Below are 20,170 nucleotides of genomic sequence, written 5' to 3'. Positions count from 1 at the left end.
CAGAAGGACTATGACAGTGGTATCCATGTTACAGAAGGTCTATGACAGTGGTATCCATGCTACAGAAGGACTATGACAGTGGTATCCATGCTACAGAAGGACTATGACAGTGGTTTCCATGCTACAGAAGGTCTATGACAGTGGTATCCATGCTACAGAAGGACTATGACAGTGGTATCCGTGCTACAGAAGGACTATGACAGTGGTATCCATGCTACAGAAGGTCTATGACAGTGGAATCCATGCTACAGAAGGACTATGACAGTGGTATGTATCCATGCTACAGAAGGTATATGACAGTGGTATCCATGATACGGAAGGTATATGACAGTGGTATCCATGCTACAGAAGTACTATGACAGAGGTATCCATGCTACAGACGGTCTATGACAGTGGTATCCATGCTACAGAAGGACTATGACAGTGGTATCCATGCTACAGAAGGTCTATGACAGTGGTATCCATGCTACAGAAGGACTATGACAGTGGTATGCGTAATACAAAAGGTCTATGACAGTGGTATCCATGCTACAGAACGTATATGACAGTGGTATCCATGCTACAGATAGTATATGACAGTGGTATCCATGCTATAGAAGGTATATGACAGTGGCATCCATGCTACAGAACGTATATGACAGTGGTATCCATGCTACAGAAGGACTATGACAGTGGTATCCATGCTACAGAAGGACTATGACAGTGGTATCCATGCTACAGAAGGACTATGACAGTGGTATCCATGCTACAGAAGGTCTATGACAGTGGTATCCATGCTACAGAAGGACTATGACAGTGGTATGCGTGCTACAAAAGGTCTATGACAGTGGTATCCATGCTACAGAACGTATATGACAGTGGTATCCATGCTACAGATAGTATATGACAGTGGTATCCATGCTACAAGAGGACTATGACAGTGGTCTCCATGCTAAAGAACGTATATGACAGTGGTATCCATGCTACAGAAGGACTATGACAATGGTATCCATGCTACACAAGGTCTATGACAGTGGTATCCATGCTATAGAAGGTCTATGACAGTGGTATCCATGCTAAAGAACGTATATAACAGTGGTATCCATGCTACAGAAGGACTATGACAGTGGTATCCATGCTAAAGAACGTATATGACAGTGGTATCCATGCTAAAGAACGTATATGACAGTGGTAGCCATGCTAAAGAACGTATATGACAGTGGTATCCATGCTACAGAAGGACCATGACAGTGGTCTCCATGCTACAGAAGGACTATGACAGTGGTATCCATGCTACAGAAGGACCATGACAGTGGTCTCCATGCTACAGAAGGACTATGATAGTGGTCTCCATGCTACAGAAGGACTATGACAGTGGTATCCATGCTACAGAAGGACCATGACAGTGGTCTCCATGCTACAGAAGGACCATGACAGTGGTATCCATGCTACAGAAGGACTATGACACCGGTATCAAAACACCAGGCATACACATGAAACACTTGAATCAATTTGAAAATTTATTTTAATATAAAAAAGACACTATGAAAACATTAGAGGACTACTTTGTACAATCATATGTATAAAAAACATAAATGGGGGAGGAAAGGGTAGGAGCGACTTTTTTGGGCAACATTGTAACACCAATGGGAGAGTTTTGATGGTTGTGGGATTAGGTAGGTCAGCATCTCAAGCATGGTAGGTTGGAGGTACACATGTAGTCCAAGATCATAGATTCTCTTTCTTGCATCTATCACAACTCGCATTAATCTAGAAATGAGCACACATAATTTTCTTGCATCAAACCACATACTATGAAGACACATTTCAGTCACATTGCTTTCAATACCTCATCCGTGCAATTCATAACATCTTTACAAGATTCACAACTTTGACGTTTCATGATTTAGGCTCTCATAGACAGATTGTATTTTCATATGCCGAAACTTTTCAAAAGCCCATGTTCAACAAACCAACACAACAGTAAACTCTCTGAAAACATCCCTTTAGAGTTCGAGAAAGGAGTCAATATCTGTGTCAATCAGATGGGTTTTCTGGTATCCCAGACTGCCTTTCAAAAGATCAGAGATGATCACAAAGTGGACTCTGATTGGTGGAATGATGTAGACTTAGGCACAGTCACATGATAATGGACCAGTTTAAACACCAGTGAAAGTGAGGATCTGTAGAAGTTTGTCAATTCAGGAAGTGAATTCATCACTCACTCACTTACCTGTCTCTGTAGTGTCTTATTTATCCACCTGGCTGTGGTATTTGGGACTAGCAGGACAAGGATTCAGCCATTCCTCTGCGTAAGAGACCTAAGGTGAAGCATATCTATCATAAACCTTCACAGTTGCATGACGTGTCAGAGAGAATTAGCCCTTAGGTACAGATCTGGAATCTGGGACCCTCCCCAAATCCCTAACCCAAACCATTAGGGAGGCGAAATGCAAAACTGACCTCAGATCAGTAGCCATAGATCTGCATATCAGCTGATTAGCGGTAAAGGTTAGACAGGCCTGCTCTCTTGTTTTGCCATCTGTGTGTATGTTCCATACGGTACCATTAGGGATATTTAGACAGATGGTCTGAGTACCGCCTCGGAAAATGTCATGACAAATGGCCATTCCCCTGGATAAACACTTAGAACTCACCGCTGTGCTCCATCTCTAGTTCTATCTCTGCTTCGACCACTCACTCTTTGTCTCTACCTTTTGCTCTCGCTCACAGTCTATAATACTTTCCATCACCAATTTAATATTGTCTTTCTAGCTTGTTCTCTCATTTCTCTCTCTCTCTCATTCCTCTCTCTCCTCACTGGGCTCAGACGTCAATTCAACGTCTATTCCACGTTTGTTCAATGGAATTTCATTGAAAACAACGTTGATTCAACATGAAGGGAAGGGAGTGGAGAGTGGAGAGAACAGTGATTTAGATGCTATAGATATAAACATGAGTCAGATGGGGGTGTTTTGTGTGTGTAGTTAGCTAGTCAATCTAGGTTCAAAATGTTGGCTATGGAATGAACACTTTTGATTGAACCTTTATTTCAATGTGAAAGCTAACTTTTTAAGATCAACTCAAAGGTTATTGGTCTACATCGAAAATGGCACCCTATTTCCTAATTAGTGCACTACTGTTGACCAGGACCCTATGTAGGTCACTATATAGTAAATCTCCCTTTTTGTAATCTCATTCTACTCCCTCTGTCTCTTCTTATGTTTCCCTCACATCTCTCCTCCATTTTACTCTCCTCTCTCATCTCATCTCTCTGTCTCCTCTCTTCACCATCTCTCCTGCTGACACCCCTGTGGTTTATACAGCTCAGGTCTTGGCCGTGACTCCCAGTGTGTGTGAGAGCAGATAGAATGGACTACATTGTTACATAAGGATTTCCATGATCCAGGGGAGACTGAGGAATGAGAAATAATTATTATTCTTATATTTGATTATGTCTTATTGTTGTTGCATTATTGAGCGGGAACCTGCAAGTAAGCTCTGCAAGTAAGATCTGCAAGTAAGACCTGCAAGTAAGACCTGCAAGTATGATCTGCAAGTAAGATCTGCAAGTAAGATCTGCAAGTAAGACCTGCAAGTATGATCTGCAAGTAAGATCTGCAAGTAAGATCTGTATATTCGTTGGAAGGTGTATAGGCCCTACCATGTGTATCCTTGTACATATGACTATTCAAACTTGAAACGTGACAGAGACACACAAGAGAAAGAATGAGAGAGAGAGAGATAGACAGACATAGCAATAGAGAGAGAGAAAGAGTGAGAAGAGAGATGCAATGAAAATGTTTTTGGATATATATTAGATATTCGACGTCTCTGCATTTTCCACAAAAACCCTGTCAGCGTTTCTGACCAAAGTGGAACATTTTGGCTGCGTTGTCTTACTATCTATCTGTTCGGAGTTTTCCTTCCTCTCTTTCTTTCACAACAGAGACAAATACCGACAAGCTGAGTAGCAAACACACTTCTGGTCATTACATCTGAAACTATAGCTTATTTTTTATTTCCCTGTTTTCTTGAGGGGCTGAGAGCGGATGCACAGCACAGCGATCAATATGACGCTCTAAAGCAGTGGGAGGAAGAACAATTGAGATACACTTAGAACAAGACCTGGGATCCAACTTGAGAGAGAGGAAATGCTACAGCAACACTTTCAGGTAGGCTACACCCTCCTGACAGATCGCCTGCTTTGATTGGTTAATTGTGTAATTGATTCAGATGTTTCAAGACCTTAACCCTCAAACTACCGACTGGGGTCATTTTGATCAATGAAACCCAAACATGGTTTGAATCAATTCTTCAGTATTTTCATGACTCTGTCTGTCAACTTGTTCTTAATAAATCTAAATCATTGTTTAATGTTTCTGTATCAATATGGACTTTCAAAAAAATGTCCTTTGAGGTCACTAGACCCCAGCTAATTCCGCCTATAGTCATTTGATATAAAATAATTTGATTTGAATCGAGGTTTCTCCGGAGACATAATAACAAGTTATCCATACCGCCAGAAGTGGAGGGGGACCTGTATCAGTCATTTTGACCAGCTAGACAGATCATCTACAGAGAAATAGCTACACATATAGTCGCCTAAGATTGTACTTTTCTATACCACTTATCGTATGACTACAAAACCAACATTACCATATTTTTGTTCATATAAAAATCTGACAATGATATACAAAGTCTACCAATGGTATAAAAACTTGATAAAACTGCAATACGGAACTCAGATACGATCTGAGTCAGTATTGGTGTGTATTCTCCAAAACGTATTTCTTTTAGTCCAGGTTTCTCTGGAGACATGATAACAAGTTATCCCTAGAGGGTGGAGGGGCACCTGTATCAGTGATCTGGACATGATGGACAGATCACCTGCAGAGATGGAGCACCTTGTGTACTCGCCTATGGTTATAACTGGTTATAACTATGTGTGTGACTGTGTACAAAATTTAAATGACCTTAGATATATGCTTAGTTGAGGTCAAATATCAGCTAATAAAAGTCTGTCGTCGGTATAAATACTTGGTAGAATTGTAATACAGAAACCAGCTACCCTCTGAAACAACATACAGTTCTGTATCGGTGTGTATCCTGAAGAAAAAAAAGGATTCTAAGGAAAATGTTATACAAAACCCATAATTCCTATAATACCCTCCAATCTATATGTGCAAGTTGTTAGGGTGTTTTGGTCTCTACAGCATTTGGTTTGAAGTAATTTTGAGGATTTGGGCATTTTGAAGCATCCTGCCATAGGCCCTACCAAACCCATTGTTTCACTAACAGCGATTGTAATGGTGGCTAAATAAAGAACTCAGCCCTATTGTAGGTCGATGTCTCTCAGGATCAATGGATAAAACACTTTTGATCAATAAAATGAAGTATATTTAACATGTTGGTTTACTGCCTTTTTAAATGGCAGTAATTTTTACCACAGAAATATGACAACATGTATATTTATAAAACAAATGTTAAAATGACATGATACTACTATCAAATTATGGCAAATCTGCTTTTTAGAACTAAATTTGATTGTACTTTGGAAAAAAGCTTCACATTATATAAGGGAAACACTTATATTTTCGGTTTACAGAGTACGTAATCTGTCATTTTGCTAAAATAGCAGTCCGTTTTTTTCATAACATTATTTACATGTCTAATTATGTTTTTATAAGAATACAGTTGATCTTGATTATTAGTTTATTTTACCAATAGTTTATTTTTCCAATAGTTTCTTTTACCAATAGTTTGTTGTTGGGATCAGAATGACTCCAGGTGGTAATCCATGTATATAAAATATGGTGAGAGTTTGAGGGTCAAAAGCCTTTTTTTTATACCAAACTGGATAAAAGAAAGACAGAAATGTGTGTGAATCTAGATGATAATCTTTTTTTTCAATTCCCACAGGTGTACCATTGAGAACATGCCATGCATGTTACCTCAGAAAGCAAGCTCACGTGTCACAGATGTGTTATAAATCATTCTGTAAAATTCCACATGGGAAAAATTCTCACAGGAAAAAGGTAGCACAAGCATGAACCGAAAATCTAAATAAAATGAGACTTTCATGGAATAGACAATGAGACAACAATTGAAACTCTGTTGGACATTTTCTTTTTTGTGTCCCTCATGTTTTTGTTCAAACAAAACACACAAAAAAACGAAGACGAAGGACATCATAAAATCACAAAAATGTACAAAAAGGAAAATAAACACGACGGTGAAAAAGGATGACGAGAGAAGAGTGTGAGACACTTGGACGGCAGCAACAGCAGAGGATTGCACACGTCAATGATCCGTCCTACACCTCCCTACCGCCCCCTCCCCGACCCCTCCGAAAACAAAGGGGGAAAAATCGGAGCGTTTGCTTCATCCATTAGATGGGAAAGGAGGGGAGAAATGAAGGGAGGGAGGGAGCCTAAGGGGTTTAACAGTGTGCCAAACATCAGTGACATTTCTTCTCTATAAAAAGAACAGAACGGTGCAGAAATATTCTTATTTTTTTCAAATCATCAAACAGGTGAAAGAGGATCCTTTTTTCACCGCGAATAAAATCAAGAATTTGTTGTTGTTTTTTTGTTCATTTAAAAATGTCTCGGTCCCAGTCTGTTTTCACGCGCCTGTTCTCTCATTTAAAGTGTCTGTGTGAAAATATAGCAGAGACCAGTTATCTTTCCTTTGTCCTTGTCCACTGTAGTAGTAAACAAATGATATAATCCTGTAGAACGCACATCTTAGGGTGTGAAGAGTGGTGTGGAGGAGTGCTGTGTGTCTGTCTGTATGTACATGTTGGTACCTGTATGTCTGCACTTGAACCAGTTTGTTTGTGGTTGTGTGTGTTTCTCTGATTCTGAATGTACCTGCTTTTGCATTTCTATGTGTGTGAATATATTACTACTATATTTCTATGTGTATGTGTTTCTCTGTGTTTCTCTGTGTGTGTGTGTGTGTGTGTGTGTGTGTGTGTGTGTGTGTGTGTGTGTGTGTGTGTGTGTGAGTGTTTCTGTATGTGTGTATATGTGTTTCTGTGTGTGTGTGTTTCTGCATGTGTGTGTGTATTTCTGTATGTGTGTGTGTGTGTGTGTTTCTGTATGTGTGTGTGTGTGTGTATTTCTTCGTGTGTGTGTGTGTTTCATTGTGTGTGTGTGTGTGTGTTTCTGTATGTGTGTGTGTGTTTCTGTATGTGTGTGTGTGTGTGTGTGTGTGTTTCTGTATGTGTGGGTGTGTGTTTCTGTATGTGTGTGTGTGTGTGTTTCTGTATGTGTGTGTGTTTCATTGTGTGTGTGTGTTTCTGTATGTGTGTTTCTTCGTGTGTGTGTGTGTGTGTTTCTTCGTGTGTGTGTGTGTTTCTGTATGTGTGTGTTTCATTGTGTGTGTGTGTTTCATTGTGTGTGTGTGTGTTTCTGTATGTGTGTGTGTGTGTGTTTCTGTATGTGTGCGTGTGTGTTTCATTGTGTGTGTGTGTGTTTCTGTATGTGTGTGTGTGTGTTTCTGTATGTGTGTGTGTGTGTGTTTCATTGTGTGTGTGTGTGTTTCTGTATGTGTGTGTGTGTTTTATTGTGTTTGTTTGTGTTTCTGTATGTGTGTGTGTGTGTGTGTTTCTGTATGTGTGTGTGTGTGTGTTTCTGTATGTGTGTGTGTGTGTTTCTGTACGTGTGTGTGTGTGTTTCTGTATGTGTGTGTGTGTGTGTTTCATTGTGTGTGTGTGTGTTTCTGTATGTGTGTGTGTGTGTTTCATTGTGTTTGTTTGTGTTTCTGTATGTGTGTGTGTGTGTGTTTCTCTGTCTCATCACACTTCGGTCTGGAAGTCCCCCTCAGACGTGTCAGGTGTGTTGGCAGACGAGGAGTCCCAGGTGTTCTTGTTGTGCAGCTCCATCCTGTCCTTGTGCTCCCCCGGCACGATGGATAGCTCAGGGGTCATGGTCTTGAAGCTGTCCCAGGAGTGCTGGTCGTCTTGGGTCGGGGTCGACTTGTCCTGCACAGGGTCGGAGGTCAAACACACAGGAGACAAGGAGCATCAGATCTTTTTGATTTCTGTGTATAAGGAAAATTGCTCTACAAATAAAATGAATGCTTATTTATTATTATTATTATTAATAATAAACAATTGAGCAGGGTGACATTTCTGATCTAAGGTCAGTTTTGATATATGTATCCTTTATGGTTAAAGTTAGGATTTGGGTTAACTGATGTTATATCTGTGGCTTCCTGGAGAGAAATGGAGTTGCCCTTAGCCACTGATCTAAGGTCAGTTTTTGCATGTTAACCCCTAATGGTGAAGCTGATCCTACAGTTTGTGCCTCAGGATAAACCCACCCAGGGGACTGGCTGTTTATCAATTCATGGGGATTCTTCTGAACAAGCTGATTGCTAATAACTAAGGCCAAATACAAAACCTACCCTTCAACCCTCCATACAGTGCATCATTATGTGTGTGTGTTGACTCTTGCACAGAGGCACATTAATGGTGTATCAAAGCAACACACCTCATCTGTATGGCAACTTTGCAAGGCTAGTTACAGACTGGTATAAACCAGTTATTGTCAATGGATCAAACTAGATAATAAACGTTACTTAAGAAAAAGCACCTGAACACACCACATGAATGCTAACATCACAAACTAAACACACCACATGAATGCTAACATCAAACTGAACACACCACATGAATGCTAACATCACAAACTGAACACACCACATGAATGCTAACATCACAAACTGAACACACCACATGAATGCTAACATCACAAACTGAACACACCAAATGAATGCTAACATCACAAACTGAACACACCACATGAATGCTAACATCACAAACTGAACACACCACATGAATGCTAACATCACAAACTGAACACACCACATGAATGCTAACATCACAAACTGAACACACCACATGAATGCTAACATCACAAACTGAACACACCACATGAATGCTAACATCACAGACTGAACACACCACATGAATGCTAACATCACAGACTGAACACACCACATGAATGCTAACATCACAAACTGAACACACCACATGATTGCTAACATCACAAACTGAACACACCACATGAATGCTAACATCACAAACTGAACACACCACATGAATGCTAACATCACAAACTGAACACACCACATGAATGCTAACATCACAAACTGAACACACCACATGAATGCTAACATCACAAGCTGAACACAGACACTCTGCTAGCATGAGCTCATTGTTAGCATTACAATCTCCATTTCATAAAACAACGTTTTACCTTACTTTTCTCTTTAAGTCAAAGCTACCTGCTTTCTCCCCTGCTATCCTCTCCAATATTTCCCAATCAGTGTTGACGGTAATGGACTGATCTGCCCTGGTTCTCACTGTGATCACTGCATGCGGTCTGCCGGTGGTCCTTTCATGTTTGGAAAATGTTATGGAATCAACTTAAACTGAAGCGGAGGGAATATTAAGTATCAGATATTTACAGATGCAAGGGTAGGTAGCCATGAGGGATAGTGATATGTGTGGACAATCATTGGCCCAGAAATACACACAATCACTTTTATTAAAGCATAGAATTGCAATGAACAGAACTACATATTTCATGGTCGTGTTCCATGGTGGGTGAAACCATAAAAAATATTACCTACCTACCTACCTACCTACCTACCTACCTACCTACCTACCTACCTACCTACCTACCTACCTACCTACCTACCTACCTACCTACCTATCTAACTATTCTAGAATCTAGAATGCTTCCATTTCTATGAGTGCAACAGTGGCTAAATGGATGGACCTGGACCAGGGTTCTCTCCAACTCTCCTGGAAAATGACTAGGTGTGCAGGCTTTTGTTCAAGCCCTACAGTAACACACCTAATTGGAATATTCAACTAATCAAAGTCCCCTAATTAGCTGCATCAGGTGTGTTGCTGCAGGGCTGGATCAAAACCCTTCCCACTCAGCAAGCCAGGAGCTACAGAGTCTTCAGAAAGTATTCATACCCCTTGACCTATTCCACATTTTGTTGTGTTACAGCCTAAATTCAAAATTAATTAAATAGATTTAGTTTTTTCACCCATCTACACCCAATACCCCATAATGACATCACAATACCCCATAATGACATCACAATACCCCATAATGACATCACAATACCCCATAATGCTATGATGTTGGACCAGAGTCAGAGAATCCTGGGGTGAACCATTTGGAATGTCCAATTAAATGACTCTTATTGCTTCATCACACAGAACTCTGTAGTTCCGGTGGGTGCTCAACAACAATGACGAAAATCATTGTTAGGTCAATCAAAAGGAAGAAGTCAGCCTTATGTGGAAACGTCAGTTACCTGTTCTCATCCTGTATAATGCATTAGAGTGAGCTAAAATAAATCAATCTATGCTTTTTGTGTTCAGTGCTCCAACTCCTTTCTGCAAATTAGTCATTTTTGAAGTTTTCCTTCATCACCCCCTTCTTCTGTAGCAAAGATATTAGAGGGAAGGAAGATAACCCACTGTAGGTGATTTCTTCGTGGTAAGAGTTGGTTGGATGTCTATAATGACTATAATGTCAAATCAAATCAAATATTTTTTTCACATACGCTGAAAACTTACCGTGAAAGCTTACTTACAAGCCTTTAACCAACAATGCAGATAAACATTTTTTATAAATAAGTAAGAAATATATTTGCAAAACAAATAAATATATATAATAAAATAAAATAAAGTAAGAAAAAAAGTAACACAATAAAATAACAATAACAAGGCTATATACAGGGGGTACCGTTACCAGTAATGTAGGTTCATTCTGGATCCCACCACCACAGTATTCAACACATATCACAAGGGAGAATCTCTTGCTTCTATACCATCTCTGATGTAGTATGTTGTTATTGCTATTGCCAACGACCACCTGAGGTGGACATTTTGAAAAGCACCACCCCCAAATCGATCTAAATGGATTCAATGGCTGGAAACTCCTGATCCTCTTCCTCCTACCCCCTCTGATGACAGTGAATTGTGTGTGTCTGGATGCGTATCCCAGTTAATTTGGATGAAATCAATGGCCCTGTAACACACCCGTGGGCCCAGCCCCTTGCTTTGTGTGTGTATCTGTGTGTGTGTGTGTATCAGCATGTGTGTGTGTGTGTGTGTGTGTGTGTGTGTGTGTGTGTGTGTGTGTGTGTGTGTGTGTATCAGTGTGTGTGTGTATATCAATGTGTGTCGGATGGCGGAGATTGAAGAACATTGGCCAATATAAGCAGAGTCATGCTGTTCGTGCCCCACCTTAACACTCCCCCGCTGTCCCCATCTCTCTTCCCATTCTTTCTCTCCGCATCCTGTCTTTCCATTTCTTTTTTGCTCACCCTCCGTCGGTCTCTCCATTCTGTCTTTCCCATCTACCACTCTCTTTATCAAATACTAACCAGGTCTACTCATTGATCTGAGAAAACACACACACACACACACAAACACTGTGTTTTTCTTCAGTGGTCCTCACACAGCCTGTTGTCAACATGCCTGTTGTGACAGTACTGACCACCAGGAGGCAATATCAGCCTGATTATAATTCTCCCTGCGTCGTCTCGGGCTGACAGTTGGCAAAATGAATACAAAAAGCTTAATCTGGGAGGCAATTTGCATGCTAAACGAAGGAACATTTTGTAATGCAGAAATCTGGGTAATGCTGCAGTCAAGCCTAACTTTATCCCCGGCAGTTTATGCTAACGCGATTGTGCTGCTGGTGTGTGCCTAGCCTACGCTCTCCTGTTTTCTCTCTCCATCGCCCTCTCTCTGCTTCCATCAGTCTAGCTCTAACACCTTCCCTCTACTCCATCTCTCTCTCTCTCTCTCTCTCTCTCTCCCTCTCTCTCTCTCTCTCTCTCTCTCTCTCTTTCTCCCTCTCTCTCCTTCTCCCTCCTTCTCCCTCCTTCTCCCTCTCTCTCCCTCTCTCTCCCTCTCTCTCCCTCTCTCCCTCTCTCTCTCTCTCTCTCTCTGCCTGCCACTTCTCTTCTACTTACACTCAAAGAGTTATTTTCACCTCCGGCAGACGAAACGCTCCATTGCCTTTCCCTCTGTTGCGATAAGATGGAGGGGAACAAAGAGAAGAGGAGGGAGGAGAGAGAAAGACAGAAAGAAAGAGAGAAGAGAGGGAAATCACAGTCACTGACAGCCCTGCCCTGAAACAACAACCATGTTGTTCTTCCACCTCCAGGGGCAAGCTCCCAGCTTTATATCCTCCCCTTTCTGTTGTTCTCCCTCACAGCTTTACATCCTCCCATTTCTGTTGTTCTCCCTCACAGCTTTATATCCTCCCATTTCTGTTGTTCTCCCTCACAGCTTTATATCCTCCCATTTCTGTTGTTCTCCCTCTCAGCTTTATATCCTCCTATTTCTGTTGTTCTCCCTCTCAGCTTTATATCCTCCCATTTCTGTTGTTCTCCCTCTCAGCTTTATATCCTCCTATTTCTGTTGTTCTCCCTCTCAGCTTTATATCCTCCCATTTCTGTTGTTCTCCCTCTCAGCTTTATATCCTCCCATTTCTGCTGTTCTCATCCTCTCCCATCCTCTCCCTCTCATACCCATCCTCTCCCTCTCACACTCATCCTCTCCCTCTCACATTCATCCTCTCCCTCTCACATTCATCCTCATCCTCTCACACTCATCCTCTCACATTCATCCTCTCCCTCTATCTCTTATCCTCTCCCTCTCATCCTCTCACTCACACTCATCCTCTCCCATTCTCTCATGGCACATCATATGAAAATACAAACACCCCCACTCGCAAACACAGCACAGTGAAACACCACAGACACATACACACGGCACAGTGAAACACAACAGACACACACTGCACAGTGAAACACAACAGACACACGCTGCACAGTGAAACACCACATACACACACTGCACAGTGAAACACAACAGACACACACTGCACAGTGAAACACAACAGACACACGCTGCACAGTGAAACACCACATACACACACTGCACAGTGAAACACCACGTACACACACTGCACAGTGAAACACAACAGACACACACTGCACAGTAAAACACAACAGACACACACACTGCACAGTGAAACACCACAGACACATACACACTGCACAGTGAAACACAACAGACACACACTGTACAGTGAAACACAGCAGACAAACACACTGCACAGTGAAACACCACAGACAGTTATAAGTATGTAAAAGCTATGCCTCTGCTAATCTAATCATAAGAATGAAGAATATGGTAGTTCTGGTCACAGGCAATGGAGAGAGAGGTCAAAGAGAGGAGAGGAATGACATGGCAGAGAGAGAGAGAGAGAGAGAGAGAGAGAGGTCAAAGAGAGGAGAGGAATGACATGGCAGAGAGAGGGAGAGAGAGGTCAAAGAGAGGAGAGGAATGACATGGCAGAGAGAGAGGTCAACAAGAGGAGAGGAATGACATGGCAGATAGAGAGAGAGGTCAAAGAGAGGAGAGTAATGACATGGCAGAGAGAGAGAGAGAGAGAGAGAGGTCAACGAGAGGAGAGGAATGACATGGCAGAGAGAGAGAGAGAGAGAGAGAGAGAGAGAGAGAGGTCAACGAGAGGAGAGGAATGACATGGCAGAGAGAGGGAGAGAGAGGTTCTCATCAGCTTCTCTTTTTCTGTCATCTCACTCTCTCATCAGCTTCTCTCTCTCTGTCATCTCTCTCTCCCTCTCATCAGCTTCTCTCTTTCTGTCATCTCACTCTCTCATCAGCTCCTCTCTTTCTGTCATCCTGCTTTTAAATCTCATTGGTCTAACAACATCCAATGAGGAAAAACAACAAGGGAAACCAACCATCACCACCTCCACCATCATGCAAGCAGGAAGTGACATCAAAGTTCACAAAGAGAAGAAAATATACAAAGGAAGTGGTCAGAGACTTACAAGCATCAGAGAGTCCTACAAGCATCACGCAACCACACAGTGTTCAGATGGAAAGGAGACGGGGGTTATCAGTACATATACAACGAATCACTGTTCTAAACACAGTCACACACTAGTAGATCTACAGATCTATGGTCATCTATCTATCTGTCTCTGGCGATCTCTACTATGGCATGGAGTGGAGAGAACACACAGCCAGACCCCCAGCAGTGTACCCCTGGTAGGAGCACCAACTAAAGGGAAATGAAGGGGGGTGAGAGGGGTTTACCTTTCTGCTGTTTTCTGGCCTCGGTTCTGCTTGCTGCCTGGCTACAGTCAAACTAAGACAGAAAAACATGAAGCACCAAGCATGATGAAGCCCAACCCAGACAACATACAAAACAAACAAAACAAAAGCAAACAAAGAGGCAATGAATTAACAATGTACCATCCAGCAACAGACAGCTAGTCAGTTACTCACAGACATCCAATTAAAATGATGAATGAATAAATAAATAAATACATATATAAATTAGAAGACTGATATATGATTCGATAAACATCGGACAGCAAGCCGAGGCCAAGCATGTGAAGTCCAGGCCAAAGGTCAGTGAGTACCAGAGGAACAGGTCATTTATAAAGAAAGTAGAATTGTTCTTGGTTCTGATGAGGCAACAGTGGGCTTTTAGTCTCTAAACCAGCCAGGAGCTATCAGGGATCAGGTGGTCACTCACAAGATACGATCAAGTTTCTCTCTCTCTCTCTCTCTCTCTCTCTCTCTCTCTCTCTCCCTCCCTCTCTCCCGCTCTCCCTCTCTCCATGCCTACATTTTCTCTTTCAAATCTCATTACAAATCCCTCCTGCCTGTAGGCCTACAAAGCCATTTCCATTTTGAGACCAAGCATCTCAACGTTAGATGGACTCTTTTAGAGATATCTTACCATTACCACAACCAATCATTGAATCATTATTCTACACCAAGGTCCTATTACACAAGCTCAGAAACAGTCACTGACCGGCCAAACTACATCGGAGCACAACTAACCCTGAAGTGGAATAATAAACCAGGTTTGTGTAGCAGTAATAGGGGTCTTCAAAGGGACTTAACCAGTGAATGCATCACATATACATTCTATTAAAGGCTACGGATTGCTAACAAATGAGAGATCAGACAACCACTGTAGTCCAATGCAGCATGACCGCTGCAGTCCTATGCAGGGTTACGTTCTAGTTTCCCGTCCATAAACAGTTCCAACGAGTGACCCTGCCCTTTTCTTCCTCACCTCCTAATTGTCCCAAGGACACTCAACGAGTCACGTTAACATCACGTTAACTTTAGTGCGCATCGGAGCTAGTGTTAGCTTCATCTCCTTATTGATAGAGCCAGGGAGAGCTAGCGCGCTCTGCTAAGCTAACGCTAGGCTACGCTACGCTACACTACACTGCACCAGCCCTTGGATATTTATGGTCAATTTGTGTGGAAGGGAGAAAACAGATGATGAGTTATACTGGGTGCAGAGAGAGGGGGCATACAAATCATTTTTAAAAACGCTAATGAGAGGAAACAATTATTAAATTAATGCCTCAATTGTGGGCTGAGTTTAGAGGGAAACAAACAAGGAAATTAGGGGAGGGAGAGGAGAAATGTCAGGCCATGAGGACGAATGGAAAAGCGAATGAGATGGAGGGAAGGTTGAAGAGGACAAAAAAGAGAGAAAGAGAGATTAAGATACGTTAGAGCCATTTAGCTCGATGCCAGAACATTTCGTTAAGGACCTAAGGAGTACAGTCAAATTTCCCTCACTGACTCAATAACCCTCAGATCATTGTCATTGAAAATTACACGTCACAGCATTGTCACTATGATTGGCACAATTCCCCTTTGCGGCAGCAACACTATTGCTAGCATTTCAATAGCATTTTAAACAGGTCAACATTCACAAGGCCGCAGGGCCAGGTGGATTACCAGGACGTGTACTCAGAGCATGCGCAGACTAACTGGCAAGTGTCTTCACTAACATGTTTCAACCTCTCCCTGACTGAGTCTGTAATACCTACATGTTTCAACCTCTCCCTGACTGAGTCTGTAATACCTACATTTTTCAACCTCTCTCTGACGGAGTCTGTAATACCTACATGTTTCAACCTCTCTAAGACTGAGTCTATAATACCTACATGTTTCAACCTCTCTCTGACGGAGTCTATAATACCTACATGTTTCAACCTCTCTAAGACTGAGTCTATAATACCTACATGTTTCAACCTCTCTAAGACTGAGTCTATAATACCTACATGTTTCAACCTCTCCCTGAGGGAGTCTGTAATACCTACATGTTTCAACCTCTCCCTGACTGAGTCTATAATACCTACATGTTTCAACCTCTCTAAGACTGAGTCTATAATACCTACATGTTTCAACCTCTCCCTGACTGAGTCTATAATACCTACATGTTTCAACCTCTCTAAGACTGAGTCTATAATACCTACATGTTTCAACCTCTCCCTGAGGGAGTCTGTAATACCTACATGTTTCAACCTCTCCCTGACTGAGTCTATAATACCTACATGTTTCAACCTCTCTAAGACTGAGTCTATAATACCTACATGTTTCAACCTCTCCCTGACTGAGTCTATAATACCTACATGTTTCAACCTCTCTAAGACTGAGTCTATAATACCTACATGTTTCAACCTCTCTAAGACTGAGTCTATAATACCTACATGTTTCAACCTCTCCCTGAGGGAGTCTGTAATACCTACATGTTTCAACCTCTCTAAGACTGAGTCTATAATACCTACATGTTTCAACCTCTCTAAGACTGAGTCTAAAATACCTACATGTTTCAACCTCTCCCTGACGGAATCTGTAATACCTACATGTTTCAACATCTCCCTGAGGGAGTCTGTAATACCTACATGTTTCAACCTCTCTAAGACTGAGTCTATAATACCTACATGTTTCAACCTCTCCCTGAGGGAGTCTGTAATACCTACATGTTTCAACCTCTCTAAGACTGAGTCTGTAATACCTACATGTTTCAACCTCTCCCTGAGGGAGTCTGTAATACCTACATGTTTCAACCTCTCTAAGACTGAGTCTATAATACCTACATGTTTCAACCTCTCCCTGACTGAGTCTGTAATACCTACATGTTTCAACCTCTCTAAGACTGAGTCTATAATACCTACATGTTTCAACCTCTCCCTGACTGAGTCTGTAATACCTACATGTTTCAACCTCTCTAAGACTGAGTCTATAATACCTACATGTTTCAACCTCTCCCTGACTGAGTCTATAATACCTACATGTTTCAACCTCTCCCTGACTGAGTCTATAATACCTACATGTTTCAACCTCTCTAAGACTGAGTCTATAATACCTACATGTTTCAACCTCTCCCTGACTGAGTCTATAATACCTACATGTTTCAACCTCTCTAAGACTGAGTATATAATACCTACATGTTTCAACCTCTCTAAGACTGAGTCTACAATACCTACATGTTTCAACCTCTCCCTGAGGGAGTCTATAATACCTACATGTTTCAACCTCTCTCTGACGGAGTCTGTAATACCTACATGTTTCAACCTCTCTAAGACTGAGTCTATAATACCTACATGTTTCAACCTCTCTAAGACTGAGTCTATAATACCTACATGTTTCAACCTCTCCCTGAGGGAGTCTGTAATACCTACATGTTTCAACCTCTCTAAGACTGAGTCTATAATACCTACATGTTTCAACCTCTCTAAGACTGAGTCTATAATACCTACATGTTTCAACCTCTCCCTGAGGGAGTCTGTAATACCTACATGTTTAAACCTCTCTAAGACTGAGTCTATAATACCTACATGTTTCAACCTCTCCCTGAGGGAGTCTGTAATACCTACATGTTTCAACCTCTCCCTGAGGGAGTCTGTAATACCTACATGTTTCAACCTCTCTAAGACTGAGTCTATAATACCTACATGTTTCAACCTCTCCCTGAGGGAGTCTGTAATACCTACATGTTTCAACCTCTCCCTGAGGGAGTCTGTAATACCTACATGTTTCAACCTCTCCCTGAGGGAGTCTGTAATACCTACATGTGTCAACCTCTCTAAGACTGAGTCTATAATACCTACATGTTTCAACCTCTCTAAGACTGAGTCTATAATACCTACATGTTTCAACCTCTCCCTGAGGGAGTCTATAATACCTACATGTTTCAACCTCTCCCTGAGGGAGTCTATAATACCTACATGTTTCAACCTCTCCCTGACTGAGTCTATAATACCTACATGTTTCAACCTCTCCCTGACTGAGTCTATAATACCTACATGTTTCAACCTCTCCCTGACTGAGTCTGTAATACCTACATGTTTCAACCTCTCCCTGACTGAGTCTATAATACCTACATGTTTCAACCTCTCCCTGACTGAGTCTACAATACCTACATGTTTCAACCTCTCTAAGACTGAGTCTATAATACCTACATGTTTCAAGCAGACCACTTGGGTCCCTGTACCCACGAACACTAAGGTAACCTGCCTAAATGACTACCGACCAGTAGCACTCATGTCTGTAGTCATGAAGTTCTTTGAACAGCGGGTCATGACTCACATCAAAACCATCATCATGGAAACCCTAGACCCACTCCAATTCGCATACCGCCAAACAGATCCACAGATGACGCAATCTCAATCACATTCCACACTGCCCTTTCTCACCTGGACAAAAGGAACACCTATGTGAGAATGTTCTTCATTGACTACAGCTCAGCGTTCAACATCATAGTGCACTCAAAGCTCATCACTAAGCTAAGGACCCTGGAACTAAACACCTCCCTCTGCAACTGCAACAACACATCTGCCACGTTGATCCTCAACACGGGGGCCCCTCAGGGGTGCGTGCTAAGTACCCTCCTGTACTCCCTGTTCACCCATGACCAAGTGGCCAAGCACGACTCCAACACCATCATCAAGTTTGCTGATGACACAACGGTGGTAGGCCTGATCACCAACAATTATGAGATAGCCTACAGGGAGGAGGTCAGAGACTTGGCAGTGTGGTGCCAGGACAACAAACTCTCCCTCAATGTGAGAAGACAAAGGAGATGATGGTGGACACAGGAAAGGAGGGCCTAACAGGCCCCCATTAACATCGACGGCGCTGTAGTGGAGCGGGTCGAGAGTTTCAAGTTCCTTTGTGTCCACATCACCAACAAACTATCATGGTTCAAACTCGTGAAGAGGGCACGACAACGCCTTTTCCCCCTCAGGAGACTGGCTAGATTTGGTATGGGTCCCCAGAACCTCTGAAAATTCTACAGCTTCACCATTGAAAGCATCCTGACCGGTTGCATCATCACCTGGTATGGCAACTGCTTGGCATCCGACCGCAAGGCGCTACAGAGGGTAGTGCGTACAGCCCAGTACATTACTGGAGCCAAGCTTCAAGTCTAGGTCCAAAAGGCTCCTTAACAGCTTCTAACCCCAAGCCCAAAGACTGCTGAACAATTAGTCAGATGACTACATAGACTATTTACATTGACCCCTCCCCCCATTGTTTTTAACCCTGTTGCTACTCTCTGTTTATTATCTATGCAAAGTCCCTTTACCCCGAGCTACATGTACAAATGACCTTGACTAGCCTGTACCCTGCACATTTACTCGGTACCGGTGCCGACTGTATATAGCCTTATTATTGTTATTTTATTGTAATTTTTTAACTTTAGTTTATTTAGTAAATATTTTCTTAACTCAAATTTTTTTTAACTGCAATGTTGGTTAAGGGCTTTTAAGTACGCATTTCATGGTAAGGTCTACTACACCTGTTGAATTTGGCACACGTGACAAATTGTATTCTATTTGAATAACACAGTCATAAATAGATAAACAGTGGAAAAACACTGGAAGCAAAGCTAAAGTTCAGATGAAGTCTGCTACTCACCCCATGCCATACATGTCTGTAACATGGTAACATGGATCTGACCTACAGTTGACAGATTGATTCATTGATAAATCGATTGTTTAATTGATTAATTTGTTCTTGTAATCAAAACAAATACACATAGCCTAATCAACATCACTGCAGAGAGAAAATGCATCCCTTTCAAATCACCATGGATAAAAACACAATCAAGTAGAAGTACTTATTTCCTCTCTGCCTCACTGAGCTCTACACAGCTCTGAAACATCATCTGTCTGTCTGGAGAGACCAGAACACGCTTCATTTCCCTCACAGCAAATCAGAGTGAGAGGAAGAAACACAGCCCATTTGAGAGATGAAATATGCATCAGCTCGGCTGTCATACCGTAC

The 20,170-nt window shown here is 41.9% G+C and overlaps 1 protein-coding gene across 1 annotated transcript in view; it reads right to left on the bottom strand.

The window, feature by feature from the left end:
- Positions 1–7,714: 7,714 nt before the first annotated feature.
- The window catches only part of LOC110487938 (adhesion G protein-coupled receptor B2-like), a 217,402-nt gene continuing 204,946 nt past the window's right edge, over positions 7,715–20,170 (bottom strand). The window contains exon 25 of the mRNA XM_036970608.1: positions 7,715–7,969. Coding sequence (XP_036826503.1) covers positions 7,784–7,969 — 186 coding nt within the window. The 3' untranslated portion in view covers positions 7,715–7,783. The remainder of the gene's footprint in view (positions 7,970–20,170) is intronic.

This window comes from Oncorhynchus mykiss, chromosome 32 (genome assembly GCF_013265735.2).
Source record: "Oncorhynchus mykiss isolate Arlee chromosome 32, USDA_OmykA_1.1, whole genome shotgun sequence".
In the NCBI taxonomy this organism is placed as follows: Eukaryota; Metazoa; Chordata; class Actinopteri; order Salmoniformes; family Salmonidae; genus Oncorhynchus; species Oncorhynchus mykiss.
This window is presented reverse-complemented; position numbering and strand designations above follow the sequence as displayed.